General features: G+C 58.8%; 1 protein-coding gene across 2 annotated transcripts in view; it reads right to left on the reverse strand.

The window, feature by feature from the left end:
* Positions 1-18,385, reverse strand: part of KDM5C (lysine demethylase 5C) — a 35,488-nt gene extending 17,103 nt beyond the window's left edge. For both annotated transcript variants that reach the window (XM_066208461.1, XM_066208462.1), the window contains exons 1-12: positions 18,369-18,385; positions 18,162-18,285; positions 14,368-14,538; positions 14,144-14,278; positions 13,104-13,227; positions 10,949-11,127; positions 8,550-8,708; positions 6,049-6,168; positions 4,249-4,407; positions 2,789-2,970; positions 1,490-1,652; positions 1,294-1,413 (exon numbers count right to left, since the gene is read on the reverse strand). In XM_066208461.1, the coding sequence (XP_066064558.1) occupies positions 1,294-1,413; positions 1,490-1,652; positions 2,789-2,970; positions 4,249-4,407; positions 6,049-6,168; positions 8,550-8,708; positions 10,949-11,127; positions 13,104-13,227; positions 14,144-14,278; positions 14,368-14,532 (1,506 nt within the window). In that variant the 5' untranslated portion in view covers positions 14,533-14,538; positions 18,162-18,285; positions 18,369-18,385. The remainder of the gene's footprint in view (positions 1-1,293; positions 1,414-1,489; positions 1,653-2,788; positions 2,971-4,248; positions 4,408-6,048; positions 6,169-8,549; positions 8,709-10,948; positions 11,128-13,103; positions 13,228-14,143; positions 14,279-14,367; positions 14,539-18,161; positions 18,286-18,368) is intronic.
* Positions 18,386-20,656: the final 2,271 nt, after the last annotated feature.

Raw genomic sequence — 20,656 nt, forward strand, 5'->3', positions numbered from 1 at the left:
CACCCCATAGCCCTGAACCAAGTGCTTGATGCACTGCCTGCCTGTGGGGAGCTGAACAGGGGGTCAGGGGGCTCCCCAAAAACCGGGGGACCCCCCAAAACCCCTAAACACAACCCTAAACCCAGCTGGGCACTCCCAGTTCTGGAGAATCCAAACCTGGAACCCCTCTCTGTCCCTGACAGGGCAGTGCTCGATGCACTGCCTGCCTGTGGGGAGCTGGACCAGGGGGTCAGGGGGCTCCCCAAAATCTGCGAGACCCCCCAAACACAGCCCTGAACCCAGCTGGGCACCCCCACTGCTGAACCCCCAAACCTGGAGGTGCCCAGCTCTGCTCAGAAGTTTTGGAGACCCCTAAAAACACAGCCTGCACCCCTAAACACAGCCTGCAGTTTCTGTGGGGTTTTATTCTTTCACATTTTCTCCTTTCCCCTTTTCGGTTTTGCATTCCCCCAGGGATTTTTTTTTTAATTATTTTTTCCGATTTTTTTTTTTTTTTTTTGCATTCCCCAGGGATTTTTATGCCCCCCTCAGATATATTTTATATCCCTGCAGGCAGATTTTGTGTCCCCCTGAATTCCGGATCCTCCTGCTGCTCCTTTACTCCCTCCACCCGCAGATTTCGCTATTTCCCCTGAAATTCTTTTAGGATTAAATTATGATTAAAATTCTTTATTTTTTTTTCCTGAATCCCCCGGATATTCTGTGCCCCTCCAGGTATTTTTATGCCCCTCCCAGGTGAATTTTACATCCCTGCAAGCAGATTTTGTGTCCCCCTAAATTCTGAGTTCTGCTGCTCCTCTACTCCCTCCACCTGCAGATTTCACCACTCTCCGTCAATTTTTTTTTCCCCATTCCCCCAGGAATTTTTTTGCTTATTCCCCCAAATACCCCAAACATTTTTACACCCCCCAGATACATTTTGCCCCCCGTTATTTTTGGGATCTCCACCTGCTGTTCCCTTCCTCCCTCCACCTGCAGATTTCACCGTTCACCGTGAACTTCTTTTTACCTCATTCCCCCAAGAATTGTTTTTTGCTGATTCCCCCAGACCCCAGAGATTTTTATGCCCCCTCAGATATATTTTATACCCCTGCAAGAAGTTTCTTGTGCCCCCCAGAATTTTGGCTTCTCCTTTACATCCTCCACCTCCAGATTTCACCGTTCTCCGTGAACTTCTTTTCTCCCCTCGTTCCCCCAGGAATTTTTCTGCCGATTCCCCCAGATATTTTTTTACACCCCCCCCAGGTACATTTTCCACCCCTCCCCGGGTATTTTGGAGCCCCCAGAGCTCACCCAGTCGGCCGTGCAGAAGTTGACGGCCTCGGCGAAGTTGTAGCCCTGGTTGAAGCCGCTGTGGTAGGCGCGGGGGAAGGTGATGACGAACTCGCCGGCGCATTGGTTGGTCCTCACCACCTGAGGGGACACACCTGGGCTCGCACCTGGGCCGGGCCGGGGCCCGGGAGGGGCTCAGGGACACCCCCAAACTCACGGGGACGCCGTGGGCCATGAGGGTGTTGGGGTTCATGAGGGTGACCAGCTGGTGCAGGAGGTCGGGCTGGCTCTCGAACAGCTCCGGCGTCAGTTTCTTCATCACCTCCTCCAGGTGCTCGGCCGCGAATGACGGGACCCCGTACCACGTCTTGGGCTCGCCCCTGGGGAAAATGGGGGTCAGGGAACCCCAAAAACCTCCTTTTCCCACCCCAAAAACCTCATCCAACCCCGTACCACATCTTGGGCTCCCCCCTGGGGAGGGGGCACCCCAAAAACCTCCTCATTCCACCCCAAAAACCTTCTTATTCCATCCCAAAAACCTCCTCATTACATCCTGTTATACCCCAAAAAACTCATCTCACCCCGTGCCACATCTTGGGCTCCCCCCTGGGGGAAATGGGGGCCAAGGAACCCCAAAAACCTCCTCGTTTCACCCCAAAAACCTTCTTATCCCACCCCAAAAACCTCCTCATCCCACCCCAAAAACCTTCTTATCCCACCCCAAAAACCTCATCCCACCCTGTGCCACGTCCTGGGCTCACCCCTGGGGACGGGGCACCCCAAAAAACTCCTAATTTCACCCCAAAAACCTCCTTATCCCACCCCAAAAACCTCATCTCACCCCGTGCCACATCTTGGGCTCCCCCCGGGAGGAAATGGGGGCCAGGGAACCCCAAAAACCTCCTCATTTCACCCCAAAAACCTCCTTATCCAACCCTGTTACACCCCAAAACCTCCTTATCTCACCCCGTACCACATCTTGGGCTCGCCCCTGCAGACGGGGCACCCCAAAAACCTCCTTATCCCACCCCAAAAATCTCCTCATTTCACCCCAAAAACCTCCTTATCTCACCCCAAAAACATCATTGCACCCCGTGCCACATCTTGGGCTCCCCCCTGGGGGTGTAGGGGGGTCAGGACACCCCAAAACTTCCTGCTGGCCGCCCTATCACCCTCCCCAGCCCCAAAGTCACCCCTCTGGGCACCCAGACACCCCCTAAACACCCCAAAATTGCCCCCCTGGCCCCCCAAACACTCCAAAGTCACCCCCCTGGCCCCCCAAACACACCCCTGGCCCCTCTGACCCCCCAAAGTCACCCCTCTGGGTATCCAAACACCCCAAACTCACCCCTCTGACTCCCCAAAGTCACCCCCCTAGCCCCCCAGACACCCCGAAGTGTCCCCTGGGCCCCAAACACCCCAAACTCACCCCCCTGACCCCCCAAACACCCCAAAGTCCCCCCCCAGACCCCCCAAAGCGCCCCCCCAGTGCCCCCCAGTGCCCCCCAGTGCCCACCAGTGGAGGTAGTTGATGGAGTAGCTCCAGTGGTCCTCGATGTGCCAGCAGAAGGCCGAGAAGACCATGCCCACGTAGAGCCAGGGCACCTTCATGCCCGAGATGTCGGCGTTGATGTGGCACAGCACCGACTGCTGCAGCACCGGCATCACGTTCAGGTTCCAGCCGCTGCCCGCGTACTCCTGGGGACGGCGGGGACACGCGGGGGTCACCACCCGTGGGGACACGCGGGGTCACCACCCGTGGGGGACAGCGGGGCACACGGGGTCACCACCCGTGGGGACACGCGAGGTCACCACCCGTGGGGACAGCGGGGACACGCGGGGTCACCACCCGTGGGGACACACGAGGTCACCACCCGTGGGGACAAAGGGACACACGGGGTCACACGGGGTCACCACCCGTGGGGACAGCGGGGCACATGGGGTCACATGGGGTCACCATCCGTGGGGACAGCGGGGACAGGGTCACCCCACCATGGGGATGGCGGGGACATGCAGGGACACGCGGGGTCACACAGGGTCACCCCACCATGGGGACAGCAGGGACAGGGTCACTCCCATGGGGACAGCAGGGACACACGGGGTCACATGGGGTCACTACCCGTGGGGACAGCGGGGACAGGGTCACCCCACTGTGGGGATGGCGGGGACACACAGGGTGACACAGCGTCACCACCCATGGGGACAGCAGGGACACATGGGGTCACACAGTGTCACCATTCGTGGGGACAGTGGGGACAGTGTCACCCCCCCGTGCGGACAGCAGGGACAGGGTGACCCCCATGGGGACAGCAGGGACACGTGGGGACACACAGGGTCACCCCCGTGGGGACAGGGTCACTCCATCGTGGGGACAGTGAGGACACACGGGATCACCACCCATGGGGACAGCAGGGACAGGGTCACCCAGTGTCACCCAGCGTCACCCAGGGGAATGGCATCACCCCGCATGGGGACCCAGGGGATGGGGACAGCCACAGGACAGTGTCACCCACCATGGGGACAGGGGACAGCAGGGGACAGTGTCACCCAGGGGACAGTCACAGGACAGCATCATCTCCCATGGGCACAGAGGACACTGTGTCACCCCCCCATAAGGACAGGGACACCAGAGGTGACAGGGACATGGCATCACCCCCAGAAGGGACACGGAGCACTGTGTCACCTCCCATGGGCACAGAGGACACTGTGTCACCCCCCACGGGGACAGGGACACCAGAGGTGACAGGGACATGGCATCACCCCCAGAAGGGACACGGAGCACTGTGTCACCTCCCATGGGCACAGAGGACACTGTGTCACCCCCCCACGGGGACAGGGACACCAGAGGTGACAGGGACATGGCATCACCCCCAGAGGGGACAAGGAGCCCTGTGTCACCTCCCATGGGGACAGGGGACCCTGTGTGTCCCCCCCCCACGTGCCCGTGCCCCCCGGGGGAGGTGACAGTGTCCCCACCTCCTCCTCGGGGGACAGGCGCCGTTTGCCGTCGCGCACGGGGAAGCCGGAGCCGAACTCCTTGGAGTGGATGTCGGCGCCGTACTCCACCGTCACGTCCTCCTCGATGCTGTTCACCAGGCGCCAGAACTCCTTCTCCACCAGCTCCGTGGGCACCATCTGCGGCCAGGGGAGGGGTTTGGAGGTGTTTAGGGGGTTTTAGGGGGTCTTTAGGGAGGATTTGGGGGGGGTTTGGGGGAGATTTGGGGGTTTTTGGATGCTGTTCACCAGGCCCCAGAGCTCCTTCTCCACCAGTTCCATGGGCACCATCTGCAGCCAGGGAGGGGTTGGGGGGCTTTAGGGGGGATTTGAGGGGTTTGGGGGGTTTTTGAGGGGGATTTGGGGGGCTTTAGGGGGGATTTTGAGGGGCGTTAGGGGGTTTTTAGGCTGGGATTTGGGTTCACCAGGCCCCAGAGTTCCTCCACCAGCTCCGTGGGCACCATCTGCAGCCAGGGGAGGGGTTTGGAGGTGTTTGGGGGGTTTTAGGGGGGATTTTGGGGGTCTTTAGGGAGGATTTGGGGGGGTTTTGGGGGTTTTTTGGATGCTGTTCACCAGGCCCCAGAGCTCCTTCTCCACCAGTTCCATGGGCACCATCTGCAGCCAGGGAGGGGTTGGGGGGCTTTAGGGGGGATTTGAAGGGTTTGGGGGGGTTTTGAGGGGAATTTGGGAGGTGTTAGGGGCGATTTTGGGGGTTTTTGAGGGGGGTTAGGGGTTTTTTGGGTGAGATTTGGGTTCACCAGGCCCCAGAGCTCCTCCACCAGCCCTGTGAGCACCAGGGAGGGCGGGGAAGGGGTTTGGGGGGCTTTAGGGGGGATTTGGGTTTTTTTGGGTGGGATTTGGAGGCTGTTCACCAGGCCCCAGAGCTCCTCCACCAGCTCCATGGGCACCATCTGTGGGCAGGGGGCTTCAGGGAAGGGATCTGGGGGCTTTAGGGGGGATTTGGGGGGTTCACATGAAGTCATTTGGGGGTTCAGCCTTGAAGGCGTCGCCCACCTTGCCAAAAGAAAGGGGATCTGGGAGCTTTGGGGGGGGCCCAAAGGAGGCCAGGGGGGTGTCTGGGGGTCTCAGAGAAGGTTTTGGGGGGGACCATGAGGGTTTTGGGGGGGTCCAGAGGAGTTCTGGGGGGATCCAGAGGGGCCTGAGGGGTTTTGGGGGGTCCAGAGGAGTTTTTGGGGGGCTCACACGGACAGGAATGTTGAAGCAGCCAGCCTTGAAGGCATCACCCCTTTCGTTGAAGAGCGGGAGGTCTGGGGGGCTCAGGGCATGCCTGGGGGATTCTGGGGGGGTCCAGAAGAGTTTGGGGGGCTCAGGGGGGATTCTGGGGGGCTTTGGGGGGCTCCAGAGGAGTTTTTGGGGGGCTCACACGGACAGGAATGTTGAAGCAGTCAGCCTTGAAGGTGTCAGACATTTCACTGGGCTCAGGGGGGCCTGGGGGGTTTTAGGGGGTCCAGAGGGGCCTGGAAGGTTTGGGGGGGATCCAGAGGAGTTTTTTGGGGGGTCCAGGGGGTTCTGGGGGGATTCTGGGGGTTTTTGGGGGGCTCCAGAGGAGTTTTGGGGGGCTCACATGGACGGGCATGTTGAAGTAGTTGGCCTTGAAGGTGTCAGACATCTCTCTGAAGGGAGGGTGGTCTGGGGGGCTCAGGGGTATTTTGGGGGCTCCAGGGGTTTTTGGGGGGCTCCAGAGGAGTTTTGGGGGCTCCAGGGGGTTTTGGGGGGCTCCAGGGGTTTTTGGGGGGCTCCAGGGGGTTTTGGGGGGCTCACATGGACGGGCATGTTGAAGTAGTCGGCCTTGAAGGCGTCGGCCATCTCCCCGAAGCTCTGCAGCGTGTACTCCCGCGTCGCCTGCTCGAAGCCAAACGCCTCCGGGGGGCGCTTGCACTCCTGGGGGGGACACCGCGGGTCAGGGGACACCGGGGGGACACTGGGGACACTGGGGGGGGGGGTCAGGGGACACCGTGGGTCAGGGGACACCGGGGGGACACCGGGGGGACACTGGGGGGGGGTCAGGGGACACCGGGGGGACACCGGGGGGACACTGGGAGGGGGTCAGGGGACACCGCGGGTCAGGGGACACCGGGGGGGGTCAGGGGGACACCGGGGGGACACTGGGAACAACGGGGGGGGATCAGGGGACACCGGGGGGGACACTGGGAACACCAGGGGGGGTCAGGGGACACCGGCGACACCGGGGGGAGACACTGGGGACACCGGGGGGCGGTCAGGGGACACTGGGGGGACACTGGGGACACCACGGGTCAGGGGACACCGGGGGGACACTGGGGACGGTCAGGGGACATGGGAGGGACACTGGGGACACCGGGGGGGGGTCAGGGGACACTGTGGGTCAGGGGACACCGGGGGGACACTGAGGACACGGGAGGGGCACTGGGGACACCCAAAAAAGGGACCCAGGGGTGTGGGGCACACCAAAACCAGCTCCAGGTACTTGGGGCACCCCATAGAAAGCACCTCAGGGGGCCCAGCCCCACATATCGGGGGGTCCCAGCCCCACAAACCCCACACCAGGAGGGTCCCAGCCCCACAGATCAGGGGGTCCCAGCCCCACAAACCCCACGCCAGGAGGGTCCCAGCCCCACAGATCAGAGGGTCTCTAACCCCTCAGATCAGGGGGTCCCAGCCCCACATATCGGGGGGTCCCAGCCCCACAAACCCCACACCAGTGGGGTCCCAGCCCCACAGATCAGGGGGTCCCCAGCCCCACAAACCCCACACCAGGGTGGTCCCAACCCCACAGATCAGGGGGTCTCTAACCCCAAAGATCAGGAAGTCCCAGCCCCACAGATCAGGGGTCCCCAGCCCCACAAACCCCACACCAGGGGGGTCCCAGCCCCACAGATCAGAGGGTCTCTAACCCCTCAGATCAGGGGGTCCCAGCCCCACAGATCAGAGGGTCTCCAGCCCCACAAACCCCACACCAGGGGGGTCCCAGCCCCACAGATCAGGGGGTCCCAGCCCCACAGATCAGGGGGTCCCCAGCCCCACAAACCCCACGCCAGGGGGGTCTCAGCCCCACAGATCAGAGGGTCTCTAACCCCACAGATCAGGGGGTCCCAGCCCCACAAACCCCACACCAGGGGGGTCCCAGCCCCACAGATCAGAGGGTCTCTAACCCCTCAGATCAGGGGGTCCCAGCCCCACAGATCAGAGGGTCTCCAGCCCCACAAACCCCACACCAGGGGGGTCCCAGCCCCACAGATCAGGGGGTCCCAGCCCCACAGATCAGGGGGTCCCCAGCCCCACAAACCCCCACGCCAGGGGGGTCTCAGCCCCACAGATCAGAGGGTCTCTAACCCCACAGATCAGGGGGGTCCCAGCCCCACAAACCCCACACCAGGGGGGTCCCAGCCCCACAGATCAGGGGGTCTTTAACCCCACAGATCAGGGGGTCCCAGCCCCACAAACCCCACACCAGGGGGGTCCCAGCCCCACAGATCAGGGGGTCCCAGCCCCACAAAACCCCACACCAGGAGGGTCCCAGCCCCACAGATCAGGGGGTCCCAGCCCCACAAACCCCCACGCCAGGAGGGTCCCAGCCCCACAGATCAGGGGGTCTCTAACCCCACAGATCAGGGGGTCTTTAACCCCCACAGATCAGAGGGTCCCCAGCCCCACAAACCCCATACCAGGGGGGTCCCAGCCCCACAGATCAGGGGGTCCCAGCCCCTACAAACCCCACACCAGGAGGGTCCCAGCCCCACAGATCAGGGGGTCTTTAACCCCCACAGATCAGGGGGTCCCAGCCCCACAAACCCCACACCAGGGGGGTCCCAGCCCCACAGATCAGGGGGTCCCAGCCCCACAAACCCCACACCAGGAGGGTCCCAGCCCCACAGATCAGGGGGTCCCCAGCCCCACAAACCCCCACACCAGGGGGGTCCCAGCCCCACAGATCAGGGGGTCTTTAACCCCACAGATCAGGGGGGTCTTTAACCCCACAGATCAGGGGGTCCCAGCCCCCACAAACCCCACACCAGGGGGGTCCCAGCCCCACAGATCAGGGGGTCTTTAACCCCACAGATCAGGGGTCTTTAACCCCACAGATCAGGGGGTCCCAGCCCCACAAACCCCCACACCAGGGGGGTCCCAGCCCCACAGATCAGGGGGGTCTTTAACCCCACAGATCAGGGGGTCCCAGCCCCACAGATCAGAGGGTCCCCCAGCCCCACAAACCCCACGCCAGGGGGGTCCCAGCCCCACAACCGACCCACCCCACCCACTCGGGGGTCCGGCCCCCCCCTCACCGCCATGACGCATTTGGGGCAGCGCCAGATGCCCTTGGGGATCTCGGGCAGGGGGGGCAGCAGGCAGAAGATGTGGTAGTTGTCGTCGCAGCCGTCGCACAGCAGCAGCTTGTCGTCCTCGTCGCCCCGCGAGCAGATCCGGCAGATGTACGAGTCCACCTGGGCGGGCGGGGGGAAAAGGGGAAGTTTGGGGGGTTTTGGGGGGGTTTGGGGGCATTTTAGGGGGGATTTTTGGGGGATTTGGGGGCATTTTGGGGTGGATTTGGGGGGGATTTTGGGGGGGATTTAAGAGGGATTTTGAGGGGCATTTTAGGGGGATTTTGGGGGGGGTTTAGGGTGGATTTTTGGGGAGATTTTGGGGGCATTTTAGGGGCAATTTAGGGTGGATTTTGGGGGGATTTTGGGGATTCGGGGGGATTTTGGGGGGCAATTTGAGGGGCATTTTGGGGTGGATTTGGGGGGGATTTTGGGGGGATTTAAGAGGATTTTGGGGGACATTTTAGGGGGATTTTGGGGGACATTTAGGGGCAATTTAGGGTGGATTTTGGGGTGGATTTTTGGGGGATTTGGGGGATTTTAGGGGGGATTTGGCATTTTGAGGGGCATTTTAGGGTGGATTTGGGGGTGGATTTTGGGGGGGATTTAAGAGGGATTTTGAGGGGCATTTTGGGGTGGATTTGGGGGGGGTTTAGGGTGGATTTTTGGGGAGATTTTGAGGCATTTTAGGGACAATTTAGGGGATTTGGGGGGGATTTAAGAGGATTTTGGGGGACATTTTAGGGGGGATTTTGGGGTGGGATTTTGGCGGGGATTTTAGGGGCATTTCAGGGTGGATTTTGAGGGGATTTTAGGGGGAATTTTGCAGCATTTTGGGGCAATTTAGGGGCATTTTGGGGGGGCATTTTAGGGTGGATTTTGAGGGGATTTGGGGGGATTTTGGGGCATTTTGAGGGGCATTTTAGGTGGATTTTGGGTGGACTTTGGGGGGATTTAAGAGGGATTTTGAGGGGCATTTTAGGGGGATTTTAGGGAGGATTTTGGGGCATTTTGAGAGGCATTTTGGGGTGGATTTTGGGGGACATTTTAGGGCGATTTTGGGGTGGGATTCTGGGGGCATTTTAGGGGCAGTTTGGAGGGGATTTTAGGGGGATTTGGGCGTGGATTTTAGGGGGATTTTGGGTGAGATTTTAGGGAGGATTTTAGGGGGATGGGGGAATTTTGGGGGAGATTTTAGGGGCATTTTAAGGGGCATTTTGGAGGCGATGTTGGGGTGTTTTAGCGGGTGGATTTTGGGGTGGATTTGGGGGGACTTTGGGGGGAATTTTAGGGCTACTTTAGGGGAGATTTTAGGGTGGATTTTGGGGGCATTTTGAGGGGGAATTTGAGGGGAGATTTTGAAGTAGATTTTGGGGCATTTTGGAGGATTTCAGGGGTATTTTGGGGGAGATTTCAGGGGCATTTTGAGGGGGATTTTGGGGGGAATTTTAGGGAGGATTTTAAGGGGATTTAGGGGCATTTTAGGTGGGATTTTGGGGGAGATTTTGAGGGGATTTTGGGGTGGATTTTAGGGGCACATCGGGGCATTTTGAGGGGCATTTTAGGGGGGATTTTGGGGTGGGATTTTGGCGGAGATTTTAGGAGGATTTTGGGGCGGGGGGATTCCTGGGGGGATTTTAGGGTGGATTTGGGGGCAGATTTTGGGGTAGATTTTCAGGGGCGTTTTAGGGGGAATTGGGGGGAATTTTGGGGGGATTTAGGGGGAGAATTTAGGGGGATTTGGGGGGGATTTAGGGGCATTTGAAGGGCAATTTAGGGGCATTTTGGGGCATTTTAGGGGCATTTTAGGGGCAATTTGGAGGGGTTTTAGGGGGATTTGGGGGTGGACTTCGGGGTGGATTTTTGAGGGCATTTAGGGGCATTTGAGGGAGATTTTGGGTGGGAATTTAGGGGGGATTTTGTGGTGGATTTTGGGGGGATTTGGGTGGGATTCTGGGTGGGATTTTAGGGCGATTTTTAGGGGAATTTTGGGGGAGATTTTGGGGGGACTTTGGGGGCGATTTTAGGGTGGATTTTGGGGGATTTTGGGCAGGATTTGGGATGGATTTTGGGGGGGATTTTGGGAGGCATTTTGGGGGGATTTTTGGGGGGATTTGGGGCAGGATTTGGGATGGATTTTGGGAGGCATTTTGAGGGGCATTTTGGGGAGATTTTAGGGGGCATTTTGGGGGAGATTTTGGGGGGACTTTGGGGGCGATTTTAGGGGGGATTTTGGGCAGGATTTGGGATGGATTTTGGGGGGGATTTGGGATGGATTTTGGGGGGATTTTGGGAGGCATTTTGGGGGGATTTTAGGGGGATTTCGGGTGAGGGGTCCCGCCCCAAGCAGGCCCCCTACTCACGAACTGGCTGTTGCTGTGGCTGCGGCGCAGCCTCATGGTCATCTTGGTGCAGGGCTCGGGGCTGTGGCGCAGCTCCTCGCGGCCCTCCCGAGCCCCCGGGGACACCGGGGACCCCCGGGGCTCCCCCGCCGGCTCCTCCTTCACCACCACCGTGGGGGGACACTCGGGGCCCTCCTTGTCTGTGGGGAGAGGGGGAATTGGGGGGTGCTGAGTGATTGGGGAGGGTTATTGAACAATTGGGGGGTTACAGAACAATTTGTGGGGGTTACAGAACAACTGGGGGGTTATTGAACAATTGGGGGTGCTGAACCATTGTGGGGGGGTTACAAAACAATTGGGGGAGTTCTGAACTCTTCGGGGGGTTACAGAATTATTTGGGGGTGCTGAACCGTGGGGGGTTATTGAATAATTGGGGGGTTATTGAAGCACTGGGGGAGTTCTGAACTCTTGGGGGTTATTGAACCATTTGGGGGGTCACGGAACTGTTGGGGGTTGATGAACTGTTGGGGGGTGACAGAACAATTGGGGGGGTTAATGAACAACTGTGGAGCTTTTAAACCATTGGGGGTTATTGAATTATTGTGGGGTTACAGAACAATTGGGAGGTTAATGAGCAATTGTGAAGTTACTGACTCTTTAGGGGTGACAGAACAATTGGGGGGTTATAGAACAATTGGGGGGGTTACAAAACAATAGGGGGAGTTCTGAACTCTTGGGGCGGTTACAGAACCATTGGGGGGTTATTGAACTCTTGGGGGGGTCACTGAGCAATTGTGGAATTACTGAAAAACTGGGGGGTTACAGAACAATTTGGGGGGTTACAGAACAATTGAGGGGATTATTGAACAATTCGGGGTGCTGAACCATTGGGGGGTTACAGAATTATTTGGGGTGCTGAACCATTGGGGGGGGTTACAGTATTATTTGGGGGTGCTGAACCATTGGGGGGGTTACAGAATCATTTGGGGGTGCTGAACCATTGGGGGGTTACAGAATTATTTGGGGGTGCAGAACCATTGGGGGGTTACAGAATTATTTGGGGTGCTGAACCATTGGGGGGTTACAGAATTATTTGGGGGTGCAGAACCATTGGGAGGTTACAGAATTATTTGGGGTGCAGAACCATTGAGGGGTTACAGAATCATTTGGGGGTGCTGAACCATTGGGGGTTACAGAATTATTTGGAGGTGCTGAACCATTGGGGGTTACAGAATTATTTGGGGGTGCTGAACCATTGGGGGGTTACAGAATTATTTGGAGGTGCTGAACCATTGGGGGGGTTACAGAATTATTTGGGGGTGCTGAACCATTGGGGGGGTTACAGAATTATTTGGGGGTGCTGAACCATTGGGGGGTTACAGAATTATTTGGGGGTGCTGAACCATTGGGGGGGTTACAGAATTATTTGGGGGTGCAGAACCATTGAGGGGTTACAGAATTATTTGGGGGTGCAGAACCATTGGGGGTTTACAGAACAACTGGGGGAGCTCTGAACTCTTGGGGGGTTATTGAACCATTGGGGGGCTATTGAACTATTGGGGGGTCACAGAACGATTGGGGGGTTATTGAACAATTTGGGGGTGCTGAACCATCAGGGAGTTATTGAATCATTCGGGGGGAACACAGAACAATTAGAAAAGTAACAGAACAAAAGAGTAACAGAACAATTGAGGGAGCTCTGAACCACTGGGGGGTATTGAACTACAGGGGAAAGACTCCTGAAAAACAGGAGGGGAGGCAAAAAATGGGGAGGGGGGAGGTCTCAAAAGAACTGGGGGAGAAGGGGGTCCCTAAAAACTGGGGGGGAAAAGGGTCCCTAAAAACTGGGAGAGGGGAATCTGTCCCACAGTGGAGAATTCTGTCCATAAATAAAATAAAGTTCCTACAGAACTGAGAAGGTGAAATCCCATAAAACCTGCACGAGTGTGGGAAAACACCCCAAAAGAACGAGGGGGGGACCCAGAAACTCTGGGGGGAGACACAAAACGAAGAGAGGAAAGGAAAAGGGATCCTGAAGAATCCAAAAGGATTCGGATTTTTGCGCCAAACAAACCGCGGGCAAAAAGGCTCCCAAAAAAAAAAATCCTAAAAACACACAGAAATACCCAGAAAAAAATTTAGGGGGTCCCAGCCCCCCGAGGAGCCCCCCCAATACCTTTTTTCCTCAGGGTCTTGTCCTTGGCCACCAGCCCCAAGCCCAACATTTTGGGCCCGGCCCCGTAGATCTGCAGCTTCTTCAGCTCGGGGTTCTTCTCGATGTCCTCCTCCGTGGGCTCGGGCTGGGGGACAGGGGGGGTCACCTCGGGGTTTGGGGTGCCAGGGAGGGTTTGGGGGTGCCAGGGGAGGGTTTGGGGGTGTCAGGGGAGGTTTTTGGGGGTCACAGGGGAGGTTCTGAGGGAGTCAGGGGGAGGCTCTGGGTTGCCAGGGGGAGGGTTTGGGTGCCAGGGGGAGGTTTTGGGGTGCCAGGGTCGGATCCTGAGCATGCCAGGGGGCAGTTTAAGGGGTGCCAGGGCAGAGTTTGGGTTGTGGAAGGGTTCTGGGGTACCAGGGGAGGTTTTAGGGATGCCAGGGGAGGCTTCAGGAGTACCAGGGGACAGTTCAGGGATGCCAGGGAGGCTTTAGGGGTACCAGAGTGGGGTTTAGGGGTACCAAGAGAGGTTTCAGGGGTACCAGGGGAGGTTTTTGGAGTACCAGGGGAGGCTGTAGAGGTACCAAGGGAGATTTTAGGGGTGCCAGGGGAGGTTTTAGGAGTACCAGGGGAGGCTTTGGGGTGGCAGGGGGCAGTTTTGGGGTGGCAGGGGGAGTTTTGAGGTGCCAGAGGAGGTTACAGGGGTGCCAGGGGACAGTTTTTGGGGTGCCAGGGTGGGGTTTGGGGGTACCAGGGGATGTTTTAGGAGTACATGGGGAGGCTTTGGGTGGCAGGGGGCAGTTTTGGGGTGCCAGGGAGGGTTTTGGGGTGCCAGAGGAGGTTTTTAGGGGTACCAGGGGGCAGTTTTAGGGATGCCAGGGAGATTTCAGGGGTACCAGGGGATGTTTTAGGAGTACCAGGGGAGGCTTTGGGGTGGCAGGGGGCAGTTTTGGGGTGCCAGGGAGGGTTTTGGGGTGCCAGAGGAGGTTTTTAGGTGTACCAGGGGGCAGTTTTGGGGTGCCAGGGGAGGTTTCAGGGGTCCCAGGGGACAGTCCAGGGGCGCCCACCTCCTGCTGCAGGCGCTTGGCGCGCCGGCCGTAGCTGTTGATCTTGGAGGGCTGCACGGACTGGCGCAGGGGGATGCTGTGGGGCTTGTACTCCCTGTCCTTCTCCTCGCTCTCAAAGGGCCTGGCGTGGCACTGCTGCGGGCAGGAGGGGAGGGGAGACCCTCAGCATTTGGGGGGGGGGAGGTCCCCTAAAACCCCCCCCCCCCAAGATGCCCCCCACTCACCACCAGGTTGGCCCCGGACTGGTACATCTCGTAGGGGTAGATGATGCGCTCGTAGTGCGCCCGCAGCAGCGAGCCGATGTTCTTCCCCGACGGGTACGACAGGCGCTGCGCCACCCGCGCCCACCGGCGGTCCTTGCAGATGGCCTCGTAGCCCCCCTCCTCCATCACCACCTGGGGGGGGACACCGAGGGCTCAGGGACAGCCCAGAGTCACCCCAGGGTCACCAGGAGTCACCCCAGGGACACCCAGAGCGACCCAGGGCCACCCGTCCTCACAGGTGGTATTTGTACCCCCCCCCTCCTCCATCACCACCTGGGGGGACACACCGAGGGCTCAGGGACACCCCTGGGCCACCCACAGCCACCCGTGGTCCTTGCAGATGTCCTCATAGCCACCAGCACCAGCTCTGAGGGGACACTGGGTGCTCAGAGACACCCCAGGGACACTGAGAGTCACCGAGGGCCACCCCCAGCCACAGCTGGTCCTTGCAGCGGGTATCGTAGCCCCCCCTCCTCCATCAGCAGCTTGGGGGGGGGACACCGAGGGCTGAGGGGCACCCCACGGACATCCTGGGGACACCCAGGGCCACCCAGGACAGCTGGTCCTTGCAGATGACCTCATTGCCACCCATCACCAGCTGTGAGGGGACACCGAGGGCTCTGGGACACCCCAGGGACACCCCAGAGCTCGCCAGGGTCACCCACGGTCACAGGTGGTATTTGTACCCTTCCTCCTCCATCACCACTTGTGAGGGGACACGGAGGGCTCAGGGCCACCCAGAGCCACCCAGGGACACCCAGAGCCACCCGTGGTCCTTGCAGATGGCCTCAGAGCCACCATCACCAGCTGCGAGGGGACAACAAGTGCTCAGGGACACCCCAGGGACACTCAGAGCCACCCATGGTCCTTGCAGGTGGCCTCACAGCCACCATGACCACTGTGTGGGGACACTGAGTGCTCAGGGACACCCCAGAGTCACCCAGGGACACCTAGAGCCACCCAGTGTCACCCACAGCCACCCGTGCTCCTTGCAGATGGCCTCAGAGCCACCATCACCAGCTGGGAGGGGACAAGTGCTAAGGGACATCCCAGGGATACTCAGAGCCACGCCAGAGTCACCCAGGGCCACCCCAGGGACATCCAGAGTCACCCCAGGGACACCCAGAGTCACCCAGTGTCACCCACAGCCACCCGTGGTCCTTGCGGGTGGCCTCACAGCCACCATCACCACCAGTGAGGGGACACTGAGCGCTCAGGGACACCCCAGGGACACCCCCAGGGACACCCAGAGTCACCCAGTGTCACCCACAGCCACCCGTGGTCCTTGCAGGTGGCCTCAGACCCACCATCACCACCAGTGAGGGGACACTGAGCGCTCAGGGACACCCCAGAGTCACCCAGGGTCACCCAGAGTCACCCCAGGGACACCCAGAGTCACCCCAGGGACACCCCAGGGACACCCCAGTGTCACCCACAGCCACCCGTGGTCCTTGCAGATGGCCTCAGACCCACCATCACCACCAGTGAGGGGACACTGAGGGCTCAGGGACACCCCAGGGACACCTCAGGGACACCCCAGAGTCACCCCAGGGACACCCAGAGTCACCCAGTGTCACCCACAGCCACCCGTGGTCCTTGCAGGTGGCCTCAGACCCACCATCACCACCAGTGAGGGGACACTGAGGGCTCAGGGACACCCAGAGTCACCCCAGGGACACCCAGGGACACCCAGAGCCACCCCAGGAACATCCAGAGCTCCCCAGGAACATCCAAGGTCACCCAGTGTCACCCACAGCCACCCGTGGTCCTTGCAGGTGGCCTCACAGCCACCATCACCACCAGTGAGGGGACACTGAGGGCTCAGGGACACCCCAGAGTCACCCCAGGGACACCCAGAGTCACCCCAGGGACATCCAGAGCTCCCCAGGAACATCCAGAGCTCCCCAGGAACATCCAAGGTCACCCAGTGTCACCCACAGCCACCCGTGGTCCTTGCAGGTGGCCTCACAGCCACCATCACCACCAGTGAGGGGACACTGAGGGCTCAGGGACACCCCAGAGTCACCCCAGGGACACCCAGAGTCACCCCAGGGACATCCAGAGCTCCCCAGGAACATCCAGAGCTCCCCAGGAACATCCAAGGTCACCCAGTGTCACCCACAGCCACCCGTGGTCCTTGCAGGTGGCCTCACAGCCACCATCACCACCAGTGAGGGGACACTGAGGGCTCAGGGACACCCCAGGGCCACCCACAGCTGGCATGTGCACCCCCCTCCCTCCACCACCGCCAGTGAGGGGACGCTGAGCACCCCAGACCTGGGCACGTTCCCCAAACAAGGGGGGACACGACGCCCCAAATGGGAATTTACCCCCCCACGGGGGCAGGTGACGCCCTTGAACTGGGAAATTCCTTCCCAGAGAGGAAATGCCACCCCAGAAATAACAATTAGCCCCCTCCCAAATAAAATGATTTGTCCACAACAGGGAAACACCTTCCAAAATAACAGAATGCTGCCCCCAAAAAAACCAAATTGCTAAACGGAAAAATACCCCAAGGAGGGCAATTAAAATTATAAAAAAAACACTCCCAGACCAACAATCACCCCCCAGATAGAAAACCACTCCAGATTTTGGGAAATTAACCCCCAAAACAGGAATTAACCCTACCCAGGAGACAATTACCCCCAAGGAGAACAATTAACTTCCTAAATGAAAGCATGACCTCCATGGGGGGCAATAAAAACTATAAAAATTACACCCCCAGATAAAAAAAACTCACTCCTAATTTTGGGAAATTACCCCCAAACCAGGAAAATATCCCACCCAAGAAACAATTAACCCCCAAATGAAAACACGACCTCCATGGGGGCAATAAAAACTATAAAAATGACACCCCCCGATAGAAAAATCACTCCTAATTTTGGGAATTAACCCCCAAAACAGGAATTAACCCCCACCCAGGAGACAACCACCCCCAAGGAGAACAATCAACCCCCCTAAATGAGAACAAGACCTCCATGGGGGTCAACAAAAACTATAAAAATGACACCCCCAGATAAAAAAACACTCCTAATTTTGGGGGGAATTAAACCCCAGAACAGAAAAACTCCCCACCCAAGAAACAATTACCCCCAAGGAGGAAAATTAACCCCTAAATGAGAGCATAACCTCTAAGGACTCAATAAAAACTACAAAAAATACCCCCCCAGATAAAAAACTATTTCTAATTTTGGGAAATTAACCCCCAAACCAGGAAAATATCCCACCCAAGAAACAATTAACCCCTAAATGAAAACACGACCTCTATGGGGGCAATAAAAACTATAAAAATGACACCCCCCGATAGAAAAAATCACTCCTAATTTTGGGAATTAACCCCCAAAACAGGAATTAACCCCACCCAGGAGACAACCACCCCCAAGGAGAACAATCAACCCCCCCTAAATGAGAACAAGACCCTCCATGGGGGTCAACAAAAAACTATAAAAATTACACCCCCAGATAAAAAAACACTCCTAATTTTGGGAAATTAACCCCAAACCGGGAAAATATCCCACCCAAGAAACAATTAACCCCTAAATGAAAACACGACCTCCATGGGGGTCAATAAAAACTATACAATATGCACCCCCAGATACAAAACCACTCCTAACTTTGGGAAATTAACCCCCAAAAGGGGAATTAACCCCACCCAGGAGACAACCAACCCCGTGGGCGGCACCTTCCCCCAACCCCACAGCCAGGTGTGACCCCCAGGCAGGCGTGGGGGTCCCCGTTTTGCCCCCCCCCTTTACCTTGCTGAGGCTGTAGAGGTCGAGGATGCGCCGCTCCACGTTGGGAATCTTGAGGGAGGAGCCCTGGATCTCCCCAGAATTTGGCGATCTGGTCCAGGTAGTTCAGCTTCACCCTGGTCTGAGCCTTGAGGGGGAGTAAAAAGACCTGAGCAGAGCCCAAAATCAGCCCCAAAAGACCCCCCATTGCGCCCCCCAACCCCCACTCACCTCCAGCTCGTTGAGCCCGCTGGATGCGGGGGGGTGAACCTGAAGTTGTCGACCTCCACAGCAAAGGGGGGCTGCCAGTCCTGGGGGGGCAAAGAGGGGGGTCAGGGGGTGGGCAGAGGGGCACACAGCCCGAGTTTGGGGGGGGTAGCAGCCATGGTCCCCCCCGGTGTGGCACAGGGAGAGGGCTCTGCAGGGGAAAAGGGGGAACAAACCCCAAATTTGGGGGGGGCAGAGAACACACAGCCCAAATTTGGGGGACACAGAGAACACACAACCCAAATTTTTGGGGGCCAGAGAACATGCAGCCCAAAATTGTGGGGGGGCACAGAGAACACAGAACCCAAATTTGGGGGGGCAGAGAACACACAGCCCAAATTTGGGGGGCACAGAGAACACAGAACTCAAGTCTGGGAGGCACAGACAACACAAAACGCGAATTTTGGGGGCACAAAGAACATACAACCCAAAGTTTGGGGGCACAGAGAACACACAACCCAAATTCTGGGAGCACAGAGAACACACAACCCAATTTTTTGGGGGCACAAAGATCACACAGCCCAAATTTGGGGGCACAGAGAACACAAAACCCAGTTTTGGGGGGGCACAGAGAACACACAGCCCAAACTTGGGGGGACAGGGGGGGTCAGCAGGCCATGGCCCCCTCATCCTGCACGGGCAGGGAGAACAAATTTTGAGGGCACAGAGAACACACAGCCCAAATTTGGGGGCACAGAGAACATACAACCCAAATTTGGAGGGCACAAAGAACACACAACCCAAATTTTGGGGGACACAGAAAACACACAACCCAAATTCTGGGAGCACAGAGAACACACAACCAAAATTTTGGGGGACACAGAAAACACAAAAACCAAATTTGGGGGGCACAGAGAACCCACAACCCAAATTTTTGGAGCCACAGAGAACACACAGGCCAAATTTGGGGGCACAGAGAACACACAACCCAAATTTTGGGGGGGCACAAAGAACACCCAAACCCAAATTTGGGGGGCACAAAGAACACACAGTGCCAAATTTTGGGAGCACAGAGAACACACAAACCCAAATTTGGGGGCACAGAGAACACACAACCCAATTTTTTGGGGGGGGCACAAAGAACACACAACCCCAAATCTGGGGGGTCAGAAGCCATGCCCCCCACCCCCGTCCCGCAATTTTGGGGGGCACAGACAACACACCCCCCAAATTTCAGCTCCAGCGAGACTCAGCCCCCCACAACCCCCCCCCCAGCAAACTCATCCCTGCTGTTGGGCTGGGGGGAAAACTGGGGGAAGGGGGGGGGGGGGACACACACATCCCAAAGGCGGGGGTCGTGCAGCTGTGCCCCCCCCCGGGCCGGGGACACCGGGGGCTGCCCCGCGGGGCGGTGACGCCAGCACGGCCCCGGCCCGGCCCTCCCGGAAGCCCTTCCCTCGCCGAGCTGGGGGGGGACCGGCTCAGCCTGTCCCCCCCCCCCCACCCCGCTAACCAAAACCTCCAGGGCCCCCCCAAAACCGACCACGGGGACAAAGGGATCCCCCCCCCAAAAAAAAAAAAAACACAAACCAACAACCCAAAAAAACAACAGGAAACAAACCGGGGAAGGAGAAGGGGAATGGGGGGGGGGGGGTGGGGAGCGCGGTCGGTGGGACGGGGGGGGTTCTGCCCCCCCTCCCCCTCCCAGGATCCTCCCCCCCCCCCGGTTGTCCGCCCATCGCGGGGGGTCTCTGGCCCAGCCGGGGGCCCCCCCGGAGCGGCCGGACCCCCCCCGCGCCCGCAGACAAAGGCTGGGCGCTGGCGCCCATATTGGCCGTGTCACTGTTGTTGTTGTCAGGCCGCGGGGGGGGGAGGGGGGGGACACAAGCCGGGACCCCCCCCCAAAACCCGCCGGGTGAGGAGGGGGGGACACTGAGATCCCCCCCCCCCTCCCCCGAGACTGCGGGGACACCCCCGGAACTCATCACCGCCCCCCCCCCAAAAAAACGTGAGCACGGGGGGGGGATTTGGGGGGGAGGGGGTGTCCCCCTTCCCCCACCACGAGGTTTGGGGCTGTGCGGGACCCCCCTCCCAAAAAAAATCCACCCGCCCCCCCCAGCGGGACCCCTCCCCCACCCCGGGGCTATCCCTAAAGGGGGGAGGGGGCTTTTACCCCCCCCCCCCAAAGGGGTCACCTCACCCCCCCCGAGTCCTTTCCCCCCCCCCGAGGATGCAGCAGGAGCGCTGGTGGGATTAATTAACCCCGTAATTAAGAAATTACTCCGGGAGGAGGAGAGTTTAATCCGCCCCCC

This window comes from Chamaea fasciata, unplaced genomic scaffold, assembly GCF_029207755.1.
Source record: "Chamaea fasciata isolate MVZ Bird 193981 ecotype frontalis unplaced genomic scaffold, bChaFas1.0.hap1 SCAF_258, whole genome shotgun sequence".
NCBI classification, from domain to species: domain Eukaryota; kingdom Metazoa; phylum Chordata; class Aves; order Passeriformes; family Sylviidae; genus Chamaea; species Chamaea fasciata.